Raw genomic sequence first — 19,120 nt, forward strand, 5'->3', positions numbered from 1 at the left:
TTTTTTTATATTATTGTTATATTAAAATATTTTTGTTTAATTCATATTATTCATTTTTTGGGTTACTCTTTCCATCTTTTTCTTGTAGGCAGATTCTTTTAATTTCTTTTTGGTTAAAATGACAGATCCGACACCAAGGGCTACGGCAGCAGCACCACCAATGGTAACACCAACGATCAATTTCCACTTTGAATCATTTTCAGATGCACATCCATTATCATTGCTTCTATCGACTAGCAATGGTGTAAAGTCTGGATCGAGTTGACACGATTGACATTGTGGCATACGAACACCCAAGACGATTGATTGTTGTTGTAATTCAGTGTCATTGGCATTGGTACTTTCAAATGGTGTAAATGAAACTAGTTCAGTCTTTGAATAGACTTCTCTTCCATCGGATAGTGCAAAATCGATAAATCTACCATTGAATTGAATATTGTCTTTGAGTACTCTTAGATACTCTAATGATCCCAAAGAGTCATTGGTGAGTGATCCAATTTGTCTTTGTTCACATTGGTACTCTACAGATTGATTTAAATTCATTTGGGTAGCGAATAACAATCGGAGAGTTGCAACATTGGATAGATATTGCCAACCAGTTACATTGATGGCAAGTTTAATGGCATTTGGATTAATCTTTAAGACTTGGTTACCAAATGGAACGTCTCTAGCTTTTGATGAAAAAGAGATTGTGGCAATAACGTCAAGTGATTGGAATGGGGTGTATCCCTCGGCATCGGTTGAATTGGCGTCAGGGATGGTTGGGTTGACCATAGTCTTGTTGAGTTGATAAGTTCCAACGGTCAAACCATCAGTTTCAGTGATATTAACAATCCAAGAATAATCTAGAATATTCAATTCATTTAATACTCCATCATCCATATCCAATTCTTGAATAGCCTTAAATTCAAATCTAAATTCAATTCCATCAATATTAAAATCAATAGTTGGTGATGTTTCATTTGCTACATTTGTATTATTTGTGACTAAAAATAAAAATTAATTAATTTAATATTTGATTCACAATTGTATTATTTTCGACATACATTTTGTTAAACAATAATCGGCAGGATTATAATTTTCCTTGCATACACAATCACCATTAACATCACAAAATCCATTTCCATAACAGTCGGATGTATTTTCAGAACAAATTTCTTGTGGTGTTTTTCCTCCTCCTCCTTGTTCTTGAGAATTATCTTGACTTGATCCATCTCCACTTCCTTGATTGTTGCCAGAATTTTTAAGATTACGAAGCAAGTTTTGAGAAGATGTATTAAATCCATTGATATCAATTTGAACAGATGATAAACCATATGGTGGTACAATATCAAGTGAACAATTAATAGTAATTGGAGTCGAAGTTTGAACCAAACATGGGATAGTCTTATTGACCATAATGATCGTGGGAAGTATAGTTGGTCCAAAATTTCCAAATAATGAAACCATCTTTAGATTATTTGCATCATAATCACCTGAACTAATTGATGGATATCCTATAAATTAAAAATGTTAGAAAAAATATTAAACTTTAAAATAAAATATATATTTACATACCCTTTGTACAATTATCATAGAAATTGGCTAGATTACAAAGACAACTGCCATCGGGTTGACAAACACCATTACCATTACAAAAGTTGGTTGATACCTCGCACTCCATTTCAGCCAATGTTTTGAATAGGTGATAGGCAACACGAGTAAAAGTATTGATTGTAATGGTGACTGTTGTGTTTCCGTATGCTCCTGGTTGACCGGCTGGAATAAAACACATCATATAGTTGTCTTGAATTCTGTAAATAGTGGCACTGGATTGCGTGGCAAGACCTTCGTTGAAAACGATTGTTACAGAATTGGAATTAAATCCTCCATTGTTTCCAGTGATTGTAATCATCGTTCCTGGGGTAGCCTTACGAGAAATAGTTTCAATGGTTGGATAGTTGGGTACAAATAGTGGAAATCTTTGAGTGTAATAACCATTGGTAACCTTGGCTGTATACTGGCCGGCAGGGACTGGTTCCACTGTTTCACAAGTAATCATGGTAGCATTGGCAGAATTGGCATTACAAGATACACCATTGATATCAACGGTTGGAGCAAATCTGTTGTTGTAGAGTTGCATATGGAACGAGAAGCTAGTTGTAAAGGTGGTTTGTAAAAACTTGATGTAATTGATTTTGACTCCACCTTCGACCATGTTGGCTTGTACTGTAAGTGAGGGTGTGATTCTTTGCAATTTGAAAGTGGTGGTTTCTGGTGCAGTGAGTGCAGCATAATTTGGAAAAGTCAATACCATGACTTCATTTGGAATGATTGCAGTAATCGATGGGTTGTTGGCAACTGGTGTAACACCCCACCCAAGAGTGCTTCCAGTGACAGTAGCGCTACCTAGGTTTGTAACAATCAATGATGCATTGTTTATAACGGGAACTATTTGAATCAAAAAAAAGATTAGAGAAATTAGTTTGTGTTTCTTTAATTCATTTTCATTATTTTACTTACTGCAAGATAGACCAGTAGGTTTTGTAATGGTAGTTTGAATAATATTATTATCTCCTTGATAACACCAAAAACAATCTTGATTAAAAAAAAGAAAGAAAAAAAAGGTTTGTAAGAACGATGGCGGTTATTTGCGATTAAATTTTTTAGATATTGATAGATACCTGGAATAGTTGCTATAGATGTGCCATGAATAAATAGTCTATTTCTACAAAAACTAGGTGGAACAGTTCCAACAATCGTATTATTATTGACGGAAAGAGTCAATCCAACATTGTTTAAAAACAATGTATCGAAATCAATCTGTCCAGATAATGGATTGTTAGAAAGATCAACAATCAAAAGACTGGATGGGAATGGGGTTGTTGGCCAGGTATTAATCAGATTGTTTGATAATGATCTAAAAAAAAACAATTAATGAATTGTTAATATTAAATGATTGAATCGATAACTATCTATTGTTAAATATTGATCACTTACAATGTTGATATTTGAGTGGAAGCTAGTTTTGGTATCGTTGTAAGTACTCCATAATTGATTGATCTATGAAAAAAAAAAAGATTAATACCAAATTATACAAAAAATATATCTGTATATATATATATATATTTCTATTAAAACTACTTACAAAGAAGAAAGAACAGGATATTCTAATGGATCTTCAACCCAAGGAGTGATGGTTGAAGTTTTTCCTTCCAATGTTCTATAAAAAAATTTAGTTGATTAGTTTTGTTTATGGATTCCTCATCTTTCTTTTTTGTATTGTTTGCAACTTACAAAGTATTAAGAACTTTGGTATTTGTCATGTTTACATTGCATATAATAACAGGTCCCATACTAGTAGTACCTTTACATGCTCTTTTAAAATAAAGTATAGTGTCAATATTTTTTTTAGAATAGATTTTATTGATTGATTGATTGATTGTTCTACTTACAGAGTTTGAAAACCAATATCTGTATTGATAGTAATCTTTCCTGCATTATTACCAATAACAAATTCTCTAGAAGATTAAAGTTGAAACCTATATTAATATTTTAAATACATATTATGGATTATATAAGGACAAGTTACCCGAAATTTAAAACTGGACATAATGCTTTGTTCAAGTTTATAACGTCGTTGGTCGGAGAATAAATAGCCTGTACCATCATCAACTTTGGGTAGGTAAGGGTAATGGGAGGAAGGTTTGAGAATACTCCATACACATAGAAATGAGAAATATTGGTGTTGGGAATGAATGTTGGGAAGTATCGTAGATTTGGAAGATACATTTTCAAAGATATTAACTTTGGCATTCCCAATGAAAATGTAGCTGGTATCGTGTCTATTCTATTATCTGCAATATTGAATTGAACCAACTCTGGATAGGTATCGGTAAAATAATTTAAAATGTTGATCATTGAAGTGTAAGAATTTCCAGAAGTAATGTCCAGTGATACTAATCCAGGAAATACCAATTTTGTAAATGTACTATTTGGTGCTCCAACATTCATAAATCCATAGTTTGGTGCATTACTTTTAAATTTAAAAAAAAAAAAAAAAGAATTTAGATTCAATCAATAAATCAATCAATTAACCATCATCATTTCTCTTCTCTTTTTTTTGTTTGATCAAAAGTACATACATTGTAGTAATGTGATAAGCATTATTAACAAGTTTACAAGTGAAAAAATAGAAACCAGCAGCTTCATTACACAGTGCTTGACTTTGTGATGATCTCCATCCAAATTGTTGAATCAAGAAAATAGCTGATTGCACTATAGTAGTAGTTAACAATAACATATGTAGATAGATAGATATAGATGATTATAAAAAGTTAATAATAATGATATCTACAATATATATCTATCACTTTTCTTTCTTTCTATCGATACATACACTCATCATCAGATAATACATTTTGTGAAGACACTAAATGATCGCTTCTACTCAAACACAGAGTCGATACCAACAAACACACAAAAATAAAATTTTAAATAAATTCATTTTTGGGGTATTTGTTTTTTTTATCTCTCTCTCTTTCTGTGTCTCTTTGTTTGTGAGTGTTGTGACTAAGGTGGTGGAATTGAGAAGAATCAATTGATTTAATTTTCAACGTCAACGAGACTCAATGATCATACTATCAATCCTTCCAGGGCCAACAACAGAGACAATAAAAGATAATTTTAATATTAAAATTATATTCTTGTCTCAAACAGGTCAAAAAAAGAGAACCATGTCGAAAACGAGGTTGGTTGTTATTTTTCGTCAACATTTTTTTTTCGACTTTCGTTTTCAATGTCATCTCACATCTCACTGGACGGGGTTTGAGATGGCAAGGTTTCGTTTTTTTCAACGAAGTGTGCACGCCTATATCATGTGACTATCATTCCACGCTGTTGTCGTTGAGTTTTTTGAGACCTCGCCCCATATCGATCGAAATTGTCGATGGGTTCCGAGTTGTCATTGTCAAATTATATTTGTATGTGTGGCTAGATATTTTGTTTGTTTTTGTTTTTAGTGTTAGGGTCGTATGACACATTCAATTGGGAGGGGTTCTCATTATCTGTGAGTTTATTTTTATTTTGATTCTATCTACCTTTTATCTTTACGTTCTACCTTGTATTCATAGCAATTGAAGATGATGATTTACGATTCAATAACAAGTGTCTTTTTAATCTTTTGACAGCATAGACGATGATGATTGATAGACATACTGCTCCAACTACGCCAACCACAATACCAACAATCAATTTCCATTTGTCATCTAAATCTTGTTGTGAACATTGATTATTGTCGTTGTGGGTGGTATCAACGATCAATGCTGAAAAGTCTGGGTAGAGTATACACGATTGACATTGTGGCAAACGAATACCTAGTACAATAGATTGTTGTTGTAATAAAGTGTCATTGGTATTGGAACTTTCGATTGGTGCAAATGAAACTAGTTCAGTCTTTGAATAGACTTCTCTTCCATCGGATAGTGCAAAATCGATAAATCTACCATTGAATTGAATATTGTCTTTGAGTACTCTCAGATACTCTAATGATCCCAAAGAGTCATTGGTGAGTGATCCGATTTGCCTTTGTTCACATTGGTATTCTACAGATTGATTTAAATTCATTTGTGATGAAAATAATAATCGGAGAGTTGCAACATTGGAAGTGTACTGCCAACCAGTTACATTGACCACTAGTTTAATTGCATTTGGATTGATTTTAACTACTTGACTACCAAATACAACTTGTCGAGCTTGTTGTGAAAATGATATGGTTGCAATAACTTGAAGTGATTGGAATGGAATGTATCCCCCTTGTTCAACTTGACTGTTGGTAGAATTTACCATAGTCTTGTTGAGTTGATACACCCCAACGGTCAAACCATCAGTTTCAGTGATATTAACAATCCAAGAATAATCTAGAATATTCAATTCATGTAATACTCCATCATCCATATCCAATTCTTGAATACCCTTGAATTTAAATCTAAATTCAATTCCATCAATATCAAATGAAACAGTTGGTGATGTTTCATTTGCTACATTTGTATTATTTGTGACTAAATAATAAATAAAAAAAAAATTAACTTTAATGTAATGTTAATTAATAATATTATTTTTTCGACATACATTTTGTTAAACAATACTCGGCAGGATTATAATTTTCCTTGCATACAAACACACAAAAATAATATTTTTAAATAAATTCATTTACTTTTTTATCTCTCTCTCTTTGTCTCTTTGTTTTTGGGTGGGTAGGTTCGAAATGGATCGAAAAGTTTTGTCTTTTTTTTCAAAGTTCCCAAGATATTTTTGAAATTTCGGAGTTTTGTTGTTGTTTGGCTTCTAAACTAGCATACATAACGTTGAGGTTGACCTATCTTTCTGAGTTATGGTGGTAATAAATAAATAAATAAAAGTATTATTAATTTTAGATGATTTTATTATTATTAATATTGTTCTTTTGCTGATTTGATTTGATTTTTTTTCCATTATCTATTTGAATTTAAAAGTCTATAATAGATATCTAAAAATGTTGGTCTTTCATCAGAAGAATGTTTCCAACAATCCTGAATGATTGATTTATAAATCTCTGGGCAATCATTTGGCAACTCTAATCGCTTGCCACTTTGTAACAAATCTTTTACATAGTGAGGATTCATACCATCAAATGGTATTTGATTGGTTACCAATTCCCATAATATTGTACCAAATGAAAATCTAAAAAAAAAAAATTAAAAGATTATTATTATTAATTTCTATATCTATTTTTTTTTTTTTTTTATTATTTCTACATACACATCACTTTTTTCAGTAAAAGGTTTTGAAGATAAAATTTCGGGAGCAGCATAAAAGGCATAGGCCAATCGACTACCATCCAATTTGTTGTCTTTATGTTTACAAGATGCTAAACCAAAATCACAAATCTTGATCTTTAGGTTGTTGGTTACCAATAGATTCTTTGATTTTAGATCGGTGTGATAGATTGGTGGGTCATAGGTAGACAGATGGTAACAGCCAAGTGCAACACCAGTAGCAAAGGTTAGAAGCAGCTGATTATCAATCTTGACCAATCCCTTTGTTCCTTCACGATGTAGGATGTCATAGAGTGATCCACGAGGTAGGTATTCAGTGACAATATAACTATACTGTCCCTTGGTACATGCTCCATAATATTTTAAAAGGTTTTCGTGTGGTCTTAGCTTACTTAGCATACCCACCTCTTTTCTAAAATCTTCCAATGCCTTGTAAGATTGTAATTCTATTTGTTTGATTGCTACCTCTTTACCTTGCCAATAGCCATGATAAACTGTACTAAAACCACCTTGTCCTATTAATTCCCGTATCTCTAATTCTTTATAATCAATTTCCCATTCATAACTTCTTTTTATCATTGAATTTGAATTTGAATTTGTCAATGATGTTATAGTTGCAGTAGTTGTATTTGATACATTTAATGATGATAAAGTTAAAGGTTGATTATTATTATTATTATTATTTATATAATTAATATTATTATTATTATTATTATTATTATTATTATTATTGGATAGTTTACTTGTTGTTGGTTGTGATATAGGATCAATAAACTCCATACTACTATTTATATTAAAACTATTATTTAGACTATTTGGATTGGATGAATTATGTGATGATTTTAAATTAAACATCATATCATTATCACAACTTGTAGTAATATAGTTGTTACCATTGGCACTTCCCCCACCACCACCAATACTATTATTACTCGATATTATATAATTTACATTATTCGTACTACTATTATAGTTATTATGATTACTATTTTGATTATTTTGATTATTATTATACAATGAATTAAAAGCAGAAGATGATGAAGTTGAAAGTGAAGCAGTAGATGATGACAAGGAAAGTGTTGATGATGTTAATGAAGTTGTTAAAGGGTTTGTTGTTGGATATAATGAACGATATGAATTCATATTATTATTATTATTTCCAGTATTACCACCATTTCCAACTCCTCCAAATAAATTAACACTACCATCAAAATTACGACGAGGATTACTTGTTGTTGGAATACCATGTGATGAACTTAAATCATCGATTCTATTCAACATGGATTGATCAATTTCATCACAATCTGGATTCTTTATATGATATCTAATTGCTTTAATGCCAAGATGATAAAATGAAGGTAATGGATTACCATCTACTCCAATTTCTCTTATTGATCTAAATAAATGATTTAAATAAATATTTAATCTTTTTCTTTTTCTTTTTTTGTTTCTTTTTTTGTTTTTTTTGTTTTAAAACATACCTGCACTTTAAAAAACTTTTTGGAAAATTTGATATATGATTATTGTATAATTGTAAATCAACCAATTTGGTGAGAAACCCAATTTCAGCGGGCAACTCTTTAATGTTGTTATTGCTGACATCTAGTTTCTTAAGACTAGATAGAAAACAAATGGATTCGGGGAGTTGTTCGATAAGGTTTTGTGAAACGTTTAGCTCGATCAGTGAAGAGAGATAGTTGATGGAATAAGAGATTGATCGGAGTCGGTTGTGTGAAAATGTGACCTTGGCAAGACGTGTCAACTTGACCCACGTCTTTTCAGCCATCTCTGTGATTTGGTTGTGGTCAAATGAAAGACTATGCAATTTGGTGAGATACCTTAGTGACGATGGAATCTCTGTTATTTCATTCTTGGACAACGTTAGAACCTTGAGTGCTGTCAATTTAGACAATGCATTATTGGGAATAACTGATAATCTATTAATGGAAAGATCGAGTGTTTGGAGTTGAGTGAGACGTGCCAATCGACTCTCCTCAATGGTTTCAATGTGGTTGTTGTCAAGGACAAGCTTTCTAAGTGATAATGGTACCTTTGGGAATTGAGTCAACGAGTTGCCCGAGAGGTAGAATTCCCTAAGTTTCCCCAATCCACCTGCCAGATCGTCTGGCAACTGTTCGAGATGGTTGTGACTGAGGTCGAGTATCGTCAGATGCCGTAGCGTCGATAGTATAGGTGGCAGCGTCGATAATAGATTATTAAACATAATCAGCTGCTCCAAACGGTCTTTAACCGATATAATACTCGATTCATCAATCTCCATGATCGAGTTGTGTGAAAGATCGATAATTTTGTAATGATTTGGTTGAATTATAATTGGAAATTCCTCTAATCCACTCTCTGATAAATCCAATTCAACTTCATAATAATTACCATGATGATTATTATTACCATTATAACTATTTGAATCATTAAACCATAATATTTGTTGTCCATTTTGATTATTATTATTATTATTAGAATGACCATATGAGTGATGATGATTATGATCATTTGTATTTGTATTTGGTATTGGTATTGATTGTTGAATTGTTTCAGATGTCGTTGATTTTTGTTGTTGTTGTTGTTGTTGTTGTTGTTGTTGTTGTTGATGTTGTTGATCAGGTTGATAATTTGTAATGATTTGAATATTTGATTTGGTTGATAGATATTGTTGATAGAATGTTTCCATGTCGGATATAGATACATTTCTCGCCAATGACGATGTCATCATTGTCGCAGTTGTTGTCGTCGAAAAAAATATTTGGAGGAGGACGTGATGGAGATGATGGAACATTATTATTATTATTACTATCTATTTTCTTTTCAGTTGACGATGATGATGATGACGACGCTGTCATTAGTGAATGTAAAGATGGCGTTTGTTGTGTTGTAGTTGGTGATAATAATAGTTTGTTGTTATTTACAGTTGGAGAAGAAGAATGAGAATGATCAACACTCCCTCTTATATTGATATGATGAATGATACCTTCACGACTAGCTCTAATATTATCCATTTGTTGTCGTCTATTGTTACTGTTACTACTATTACTTGGTATACCCATATTACCTTCACTGTCTTGTGTACTAAATTCAAAGTAGTGATCGATATTTTGTAAATCTGTTTCGTCTAGTTCGTAACAGTCTTCTCCTCCTCCTCCTCCTCCTCTAACACTGCTACCACCTCTATTACTATCAGTCGTTTTGTAAATATCTTCCAAAGAGTCATCATCTTCTAGATCGTCATCTAGATCGCTGTCGTCGTCATCACCATCATATGCAAATGATGATCCCTCCATTATAAAACTTGTATTTGGTGTTTCATTTTGTGTTATATTACTCGTACTACTTATATCAATAGCTCTTGGCTCGTATACTAATCTTGTAGTCGTTCTATTATTATTATTATTATTATTATTTATTGACAAGGAGTCTAATGTTAAATCATCACCATCATTCCTCCAATTTTGTTGCTGGTTATTATTACTATTATTATTATTATTAAAACTATTACTCCTTATCAATATACTATTACTAATATTATTGTTACTATGACTATTACTATAGTTTGAAGATGATGCTATACGTTGTTGTTGTTGTTGATCGTTATTGTTATCATTTTTATTGTTATTGTTACTGTCAGTATCGATGTATCCCACCGATATGCTCATTAGTATCCTATATAAATATATATAGATATATATATATAAATATATAGTTTGTGTGTACTTTACAATATTTGTCTTTGTTGAAAAGAAGCGAATGGAGGGCGGGTTTTTTTAAAAAAGTAGCAACGGACAGTACTTTGATTATCTGAAACGACCGAAGTTCATTCAAATGACCTTTTTATATTTTTATTACTACTAAGAATAATATATCTGTACAATAAAAGATTTCACAAGAACTGATCATATAAAATATTAAAATTTTAATTTAATTTTATTTTTATTTTTTAATCTGATGTAAAAGCAAAGAACTAGAAACTAACTTGTCCTACTACTTTCATTTTCATTATCATCTTGACACAAAGAGAGAAAACAACTCGCGTATTCATGAATATAACTCATCAATTATCTCATCATCGTTCAAACTAGAACCTGTAAAGACGTCTTTTCAGCTTCTTCTAGATAGATTCAAGTTATAACAAAAAGGTAGATCACGATCAAGTGTGTTGCAGTTCAGATCAATTCAACACACCACATATTATTACAACACAAGTTATCCGATTATTTTTTAAACTTTTAAGCTTGATTACCCCCATCACTCATCACCATCATCAACAACATCACAGTCATCAAGATTTTGACAGCATTGATTTTAATTGTGTTGGATCATATCAGGTGGGGGGATTTTAGCAGAGGTTCCTGCTCTACCTCTCTCTCTCTCTGGGTGGACATTCAATGTGTGGCTGGCTGATGGTGTGCGAGGACAACCCACTAATATTAGCTATTCCCAACCAACCAACCAACAAACATTGTGGATATTTTAAAGGTGACAATGATGGATGATGGGTTGCATGATGATGATGGTTAAACCCATGAATCAGTTCAACAAAAAACAGGAATTAATGGATTAATGAAAAAAGAGTTGGTATCAGTGTCATTCACCAACACTCACTGATTCCCACCATCACAACAAAAGGAATTTGCGACGACAATACAAGTGTACCTGTGTGTTCTCTCTCACTCACCCACGCTCATTCATCTCGATCAACAATCTAGATGAAGCTAGTACTACTAATGAATGGCTACTCTGTTGGTTGCAATACCTGATTAATCAATCGCTTTTTTGGTTAGTGAGAAGAAAGCGATATATTGTACAAATATATTTATTACATGTAATTATTATTTTTATTATTATTTTATTATTTTTCCTTTTATTATACTTTTTGCGTCATTGTAGAGAATAGAGTAGAAAGTCACAGTCAGCTTACCAGGATCAAAAAAAAAAAATTGATCAAGAATTGCAAACAAACAAACAGATAAATATCTTTCACTAGCAAATAATAATAGTATTATTAATAATGGATATGGTACTTGACAAACCGTTTGTATCTTCAGTATTGTATAGTATCTCTCTTTTTTTAATAGGAATAATCCTTTTTTTTTTTGTTTATTAAATCATTCGTTTTGTTTGTTTCAAAACTATGAATTCTTCTCATTCTTTTTCTGCACCCAAAAACCCAGCAACAATCCAAAACATTGCCTTCTCCCAACAAAACCGATGATCACCCCCAATAATAATTGAAACATAGATTTAATTTTGCAAACCCGATGAATCCAACCATTAAAAACCTTTGGATATTTTTTGAGGTTTCCCAACAACAAACAATTACCCTTTTCTCTATTACACATCTGATGATTTGCCAATATCATCACAAAACATAGTTAAATTCAATCACACAAAACAGAGAGTAGATAGAAAGAGAGGAAACAATCCACGAACGAAAAAGAGATTTATGTAAGAGACGAATTAGTTAGAGATAATAAGTAAATGCACAGAGTCGGCGATCATCATAGACAAAGTAGTGACACCCATCAATCATAGTTTTAAAATACCCAACTATCTTGAAGTGGATGGTAGGGGGGGGGTGGTTGTTGGGATCGCAAAACAGAAACAGTTATAACTGTCATCTACGATAAAAAGATAAATCTTCAAAAATTAGTTATGTATGATTGATTGATTGATGATGACGAAACTACCAACCCAACTCTTTTTTTTTTAACTGATGTTAATTAGTACGACGATGATGATGATGGGGGAGTGAGTACACATAGCAGCTGCCATATATTAACAACACATTATAATATTAATACATCTATGTTTGAAGGAAGCTGCGCACTCTCACATCGCTATGCAGAGTAAAGTAGGAGGGAGTCTCCCTTCCAATGTGCATAGATGAATAAAGAAAAAATATCTCTTTTTTTTTTAAAATTTTTTTTTTCCTAAAGTGTTTTTTTTGTCAGCGCCCATCAAAAACTATTATTGTTATTAGAGCATTATTAGCAGCAGAAGAGCAGAGCAGTGTACAGTAGAGAAGGAGGAGAAGAAGAAGAAGAAGAAATATAGTTAGAGTCACAGTGTGATTGTATATATATCTGTAGGTTTAGTTTATTATTACTACTATTCTATGTGAAATGATCGCGATCGATCTCACACCACTTGCACAGCAACTAGACACATACAGACAGAAAGAATTGGCTTTTATTATTATTATTATTGTTGTTCTTTAGACAAACAACAAACAACAATAATATATTATTATTGCAATGATAAAGTAGAAAAAGAAGAAGATGGTGATGACGATGACGATGAGGAATGAAATAATAATGAAATGTTAAAGAGGAAATGTACACACCAACATTCAATCAGTTATCAATGAATCAATGAATCAATCAATCAATCAATCATACAGAGAAAGAAGGAAAGAAAGAAAGAGTGCAATAAGAATAGGAATAGGAGGAGCAGACATCCATCCATCCAAATTTGTGGCGACGCAAACATACCAAAGTATCATTTTTGGTGTGGGTTGGGTTATTTTTTATTTAATTTTTTTTAAAACAACAACAAAATTCCTATCTTGTATCTATCTCTCTCTCTTTGTTTCATAACCACAATAACAGCAATACTATCCAAAGCAAAAACAACACCAACAACAAAATAACAAATAATCAGTACTTTTTGTTTAAGAAAAAGAAAAAAGAGTTTGACTCGACAAAGAGAGAGAACAGAACAGGTTTAATTTACATTCATTCCATCTTTGGGAAAGAAAACAACAAAACTATTTATCAATTAATGTAATTGATTGTTTGTTGGGTAAGAAAGAAAGAAAGATAGAAAGAAGAACCTTTACACACACTCTCCCTCCCTCCCTCTTACTTCATTTGTGTTATTTATTTATTTATTTATTTGTTTTTTTTTTTGTTTGTGTGTGTGTTTTGGTTGTGTGTATGGTTTGGTTGGATTCAAAACTCACACTACTCTTTAATTTTGTCATCAACTACCCATACCAACAATCAACCAACCAACTAAACCATAAAGATCAATCAATTACTCTCTTTGTTTGTTGTTGTGCACGCGAGATATATATATATATATATAACAATATTCAATATTAGTAATACAAGTCAACAAACACTAACATTCAATTATGTTTTATCATATACTTAGTAGTGGCAACAAACAACAGCAGCAACAGCAACAGCAACAACAAGACCAAGAACAACAACAACAACCAACAGCAGTAGTAAAACCAAAACCACAACTGCAGATAACTCAACATCACTATAACCTTAGCTCGATCAATAAGGATAAAGAGAAAGAGAAAGAAAAAGACAAAGACAAAGAAAAAGATAGTATTAGTAGTAGTAGTACGACAACGACAACGACGACGAATAATCAAAATAATCAAAATAATAATACATCTTCATCTTCATCATCAACGGCAACATCACCAACGATTACAAGTTTAAATACTTTTAATACAACTTCAACCACGACTACTACAACAGCACCAACATCCTCCACTGCATCATCTCTTGATAGAAAGTCTTGGATGACAGAGGCCTTTTCTAGAAGATCGAGCACTTCACTACCTACTACACCAATGAGCAGACCACTAAATAAACTGCACCAAGCCATAGCGGCAAAGGACCTCACCAAGGTCAAGCAGAGACTAGCACAGCCGAGAAAGGCTAAACTAGAGATGCTAGAACTGGACCACATGGACCAGAACCCTCTCTGCGCAGCCCTTCGTTTCGGTTGCTACGACATTGTTAAAGATATTTTACAATTCTATCAAACAAACAAGTATGTACAAACAAACAAAAAAAAAAAAAGAAAGACAAGGTAAAGGTAGTATATAGAACTAATTATTGTTGTTACTTTTAGATTGGATATAAATCAACAAGATAAAAATGGATATACAGCATTACATGTTGCAACAAGTAACTGTGACGATCAAATTTTAATGTTATTACTACGTGAGGAAGGAGTCAATGTAAATCTAATCAACGACGACAAGAATTCAGCATTACATTACTTTTGTCAAAAGTTTAAATCACCAAATCTTTCAGAACCATTCGAATTGTTCCTCAAGAAGGGTGTCAATATCAATCTACAAAATAAGAATGGTGAAACTCCATTACATAAATCTATATTTAATAATTCAGTTCGTTTATTAATGGTTAATAAATTATTAGAAGTAAGTCAAAAACAAAAAGAAAATAGAAGAAAAAAGAAGAGAAATAAGAACAAGATGTATTAATTATTAATTATTTTAATTTTCATAGCATAAAGCAGAAGTAAATGTATTAAATTCAAGAGGTGAGAGTCCACTTCATTTTGCAGTACGTCTTGGTAGAGAAGATTTAGTATCTGTTTTGGTAAAAGCAGGTGCTGATCCAAATATCAAAGGAAATGAAAAAAAGACATGTTACGAATTATCACTTCAAGGTCAAAATGTAAAAGTAATTAATTTTTTAAAGAATGTTCAAGGTAAATATAGAAAATAGAAAAAGAAAAAGATAAATATACAATATATTGTTGGTTATTAATTTATACTTTAATTTAGACGTTTATAATTGGTTACAATCAATTGAATTGGGAGAATATTGGTTAAACTTTGTGAAAGAAGAGATATTTATGGATTTATTACCGGATCTTGATGATACAACATTGGATTCGTTAAAGATTGTGACCAAAGGACACAGAATACAAATTACAAAACAATGTAGGCTATTAAAAGAGCAACAACTGCAACCAACACCAACCAAACTACCCAAGCCCGTCACACCCAAGGGCGACAAATCGACACCACCCGGTGGCTCTTTTGAAAAGGAATCGATACAGTCTGACGAGCTCCGAACAACGTTGGTCAACATACACAATGGATCGAATATCATCTACTCTAACGACCTAGAGTATACATGTAAATTGGGCCAGGGATCGAGTGGCAAGGTGTACAAGGGGTTGTATCGCGGCAAAGAGGTTGCCATCAAGGTGCTAAAGGCCATCACCACGCAGTCGCAGTTGGAAGAATTTAAGAAGGAATTCCAAATCATGGCGTCGATTCATAGTCCGTACATGGTGCAGTTTTACGGAGCATCACTCGAGCCCAAGCTCTGCATGGTCATGGAGTACTGCAGTCGCGATTCTCTGTACCATGTGATGAACACGGTCAAGTATGAGATTGGATGGGACCGATTCTTCCAGTTTACCATGCAGATGACACTCGGTATCCAGCAGCTGCACAACAACCAGCCTCAGATTGTTCACCGTGACTTCAAGTCACTCAATCTCCTCGTCAACGAAGACTGGGAATGTAAAGTATGTGATTTTGGACTCAGTCGTTTTAATACGGCCGACAACTTGGACACGCTCTCCAAGATCCGTGGCACGTTTGCCTACTGCTCGCCAGAGGTTGCCAATGGCTCGGGATCGCCCTACACCACCAAATCAGATATTTTCAGCATTGGTATTGTCTTTTGGGAGTTGTTGGTGCGTGTGCTCACTGGCGAGTACTCTCGACCCTATTCCGAGTATCCACACATCAAGATGGATTTCCAAATCATGCTCAACTCTAAAGAGGGTCTCCGTCCAACTCTACCCTCTTCTTGTCCTGCCGGTCTCGTCAATCTCTACAAGGATTGCGTACACCAGGAAGCCAGCCATCGTCCAACCTGCGAAGATATCATCTCGTCGCTAAATATCCTCAAAAAAGAATACGTCGCTCATCGTCAGTCTTGGGACACCCTATTAAAACAACAATATATTCATTCCAACAATAATAATTCTGCAAATACTACTTTTTCTTCTTCAAATTCATCAACCTCTACAACTCCAAATAGTTTAAACATTTTTAATAATAATAGTAATCATAGTAATGATCATAAATAATAATTAATTAATTAAATAATAATAAAATAATCATAAATAATAATAATAATAATAAGATAAAAGAGATTGGAAAGAGAGTTGAAAAACAAAAGATAGTGGAATATTAGAGAAATCCAAACCCCAAAAATGATAAGATAAATAATAAAAAACCCTTTATAAAAAAAAAAATCTAAAAAAAACAAAAACTATTTTACTTAAAGTTGAGATTTACAATTGTTTTTTGTAGATCCAAAAATTTGTTGTTGTTGTTCTCTCGGGTAGGAGAAATGACAGATACATATAAAAATTGAAATAATAATTAATTTTAATTCATTTTAAAAATATCTACTTTGCTTTGTCAATCTGCTGTTGTTGAAAATCGATTTGGATTAACAAGGACAGGAAAGGACAGGGAGGGTCTCACCCCCTCCTTTTATTATCATTTTGGTACCTTTCTGATAATAGAATCTCTCTTACAATCGTCTTTTCGATTTCTTTTACAATTTGTTTTAATTAATTACTTTTTTTATTTATTTATTTAATACTACTCTATTATTTTTTTCTCTTCTCTTCTCTTGCTCTATTAATTCATTTTTCTTCCTTTTGATACTTTATACAACATAATAATAATAGATTAATAGTAATACGATTTAATATAGAAAAAAGGTAAGTTCATTTTACTTTAAAAAAAAATATCAAGCGACCAGTCATATCCTTCATCTTTAAAGGGAGATAGAGTATAGAGAGTTTGTACATCCTCATTTATATATTTATATAACCCTTTACGAAATTATTCTCTCTATTCTACACACATGCATACATACATACATTCAAACATGCTCGTGAGCATCTGCTATGATGACTTGAATCCGATTTCTTTTTTCTTTTACGACCACACTTCCTTCTCCCACCCGTCCTCACCCTCTCTCGAGCTCTCAATGCTATCATCATAATTATACATGGTCATAAATCGATTGATGGATGATGTGATGATGTTCACATCTATCTCTATCATCTGTATTCATCCATGTTGTTTGTTGCTTGTTGTTTTAAAATACAATATGATGATGATGAAAGATGAAGATTCAAAAATTATTATTTATTTACTAACCAAATTAATAATAATTTAAATCAATCAATTAGAGTTTAAAACATAGAATAGAATAGAGTATATATATATATATAAATCGTTTGAAATATAGAAATAGATAATATAGAATATAATAATTATGGATGATCAAACCAAATATTATTGGGGTAAGAAATTCATTGAGATTGTTCATCACAATCCATTGGCCGATATACCTTTACTAATATTAGTATATCTATCTATCTATATAGGAATTCCCAGCGCCTCGATAGACTGGTGCGAACTAAACTATACAGTATCCCCATTCATATGTGAATTCTACAATACATTGTCATCGCTCATCATAACATTCTATGCAGTTTATGGAATGTATCTAAATAATATGGTTTCTTTTAGTGGACATAATGCATTTCATTTAAAGGTCATTAACAAACATGGATTCCGTAATAGATTAAACCTAGGTTTATTTTCACTTGCAGTTGTTGGTTTGTATCCATCCATCCTTCTCCCAAAAAAAAAAAGAGATAATCTAACAAATAATTATCTTTAATTTTCTTTTATTGTTTTTTTTTAGGAATTGGGTCATCAGCATTCCATGCAACATTATTATACCAAAACCAATTATTTGATGAATTACCAATGATCATTACTTCACTCATTATGCTCTACATTCTCATGACTGTCGGTGAAGAGGATTCAAACAAACAATCACCATACAGATTCAAGGGGGGTATTTTGGGTAACACTTGGCTTCGTGTAGTCATGCCATACCTTTTAATTGCATATGGTCTCATTGTTTCAGTTTGGATTATCATTATTCGTGATCAACCAAAGATTTTACAAGTATGAAAAGAAAAACAAAAAAAAAGAAATAAGAAAAGAAATAATTAATTAATAACAATAATATTAATATTTTGTTCATTTGTTATTATTATTTTAGCTTAGTTATGGAATATTAATAGTTTATATTATAATTCATTCCTATTATTTGATTAAAAAGAAGGGATTGTCATTGATTGATGATCTCAAGTCACCCGATGTCTATTTGTACGTATTTGCATTTATAGCCTTTTTGGTCGGATTTGTATGTTGGGTGACGGAACGTGTATTCTGTAACGATGGATATGTGGTACGTGGATTACAGCTACATGCAGTGTGGCACGTTGCAACGGGTCTAGGTGTATTTGCTTGGATTCAATTCTTGATTTGTAATCTTTTACAAGCTAAAAACTATACTGTCTCTCTTCACACTTTTATCGGTATTCCTTCAGTCTATGCTAATCCAAAGGCAAACTAAGTAAAATAATAATAAATTAAAATAAAAGAGCAAAAAATAGTTTAAATCTTTTAATTTTTAAATTTT

General features: G+C 32.2%; 3 protein-coding genes across 3 annotated transcripts; 2 read left to right on the forward strand and 1 right to left on the reverse strand.

Moving 5' to 3' along the window:
• Positions 1–36: 36 nt before the first annotated feature.
• Positions 37–13,308, reverse strand: DFA_00089 (protein kinase; the record flags this gene model as incomplete). The annotated part of the gene is made up of 17 exons (XM_004357748.1): positions 37–986; positions 1,047–1,496; positions 1,558–2,430; positions 2,503–2,577; positions 2,664–2,899; positions 2,980–3,042; positions 3,128–3,202; positions 3,277–3,357; positions 3,435–3,500; positions 3,572–4,015; positions 4,125–4,257; positions 5,133–6,038; positions 6,644–6,699; positions 6,778–8,190; positions 8,276–9,606; positions 9,719–10,469; positions 13,298–13,308. The coding sequence occupies 17 exons, from the start codon at positions 13,306–13,308 to the stop codon at positions 37–39; spliced, it is 7,914 nt and encodes a 2,637-aa protein (XP_004357805.1).
• Positions 13,309–13,941: 633 nt separating this feature from the next.
• Positions 13,942–16,688, forward strand: DFA_00090 (ankyrin repeat-containing protein; the record flags this gene model as incomplete). The annotated part of the gene is made up of 6 exons (XM_004357749.1): positions 13,942–14,600; positions 14,682–14,994; positions 15,083–15,287; positions 15,364–15,720; positions 15,930–15,973; positions 16,017–16,688. 6 exons carry the CDS (start codon positions 13,942–13,944, stop codon positions 16,686–16,688), a joined length of 2,250 nt encoding a protein of 749 aa, XP_004357806.1.
• A 1,208-nt stretch (positions 16,689–17,896) lies between these two features.
• dcd3A (alkaline dihydroceramidase) lies at positions 17,897–19,054 on the forward strand (the record flags this gene model as incomplete). Its single annotated transcript, XM_004357750.1, has 4 exons — positions 17,897–18,126; positions 18,154–18,242; positions 18,332–18,600; positions 18,698–19,054. 4 exons carry the CDS (start codon positions 17,897–17,899, stop codon positions 19,052–19,054), a joined length of 945 nt encoding a protein of 314 aa, XP_004357807.1.
• Positions 19,055–19,120: the final 66 nt, after the last annotated feature.

This window comes from Cavenderia fasciculata (genome assembly GCF_000203815.1).
Source record: "Cavenderia fasciculata unplaced genomic scaffold Scf_Dfasci-F-a-11f03.f1-5, whole genome shotgun sequence".
NCBI lineage: Eukaryota > Evosea > Eumycetozoa > Acytosteliales > Cavenderiaceae > Cavenderia > Cavenderia fasciculata.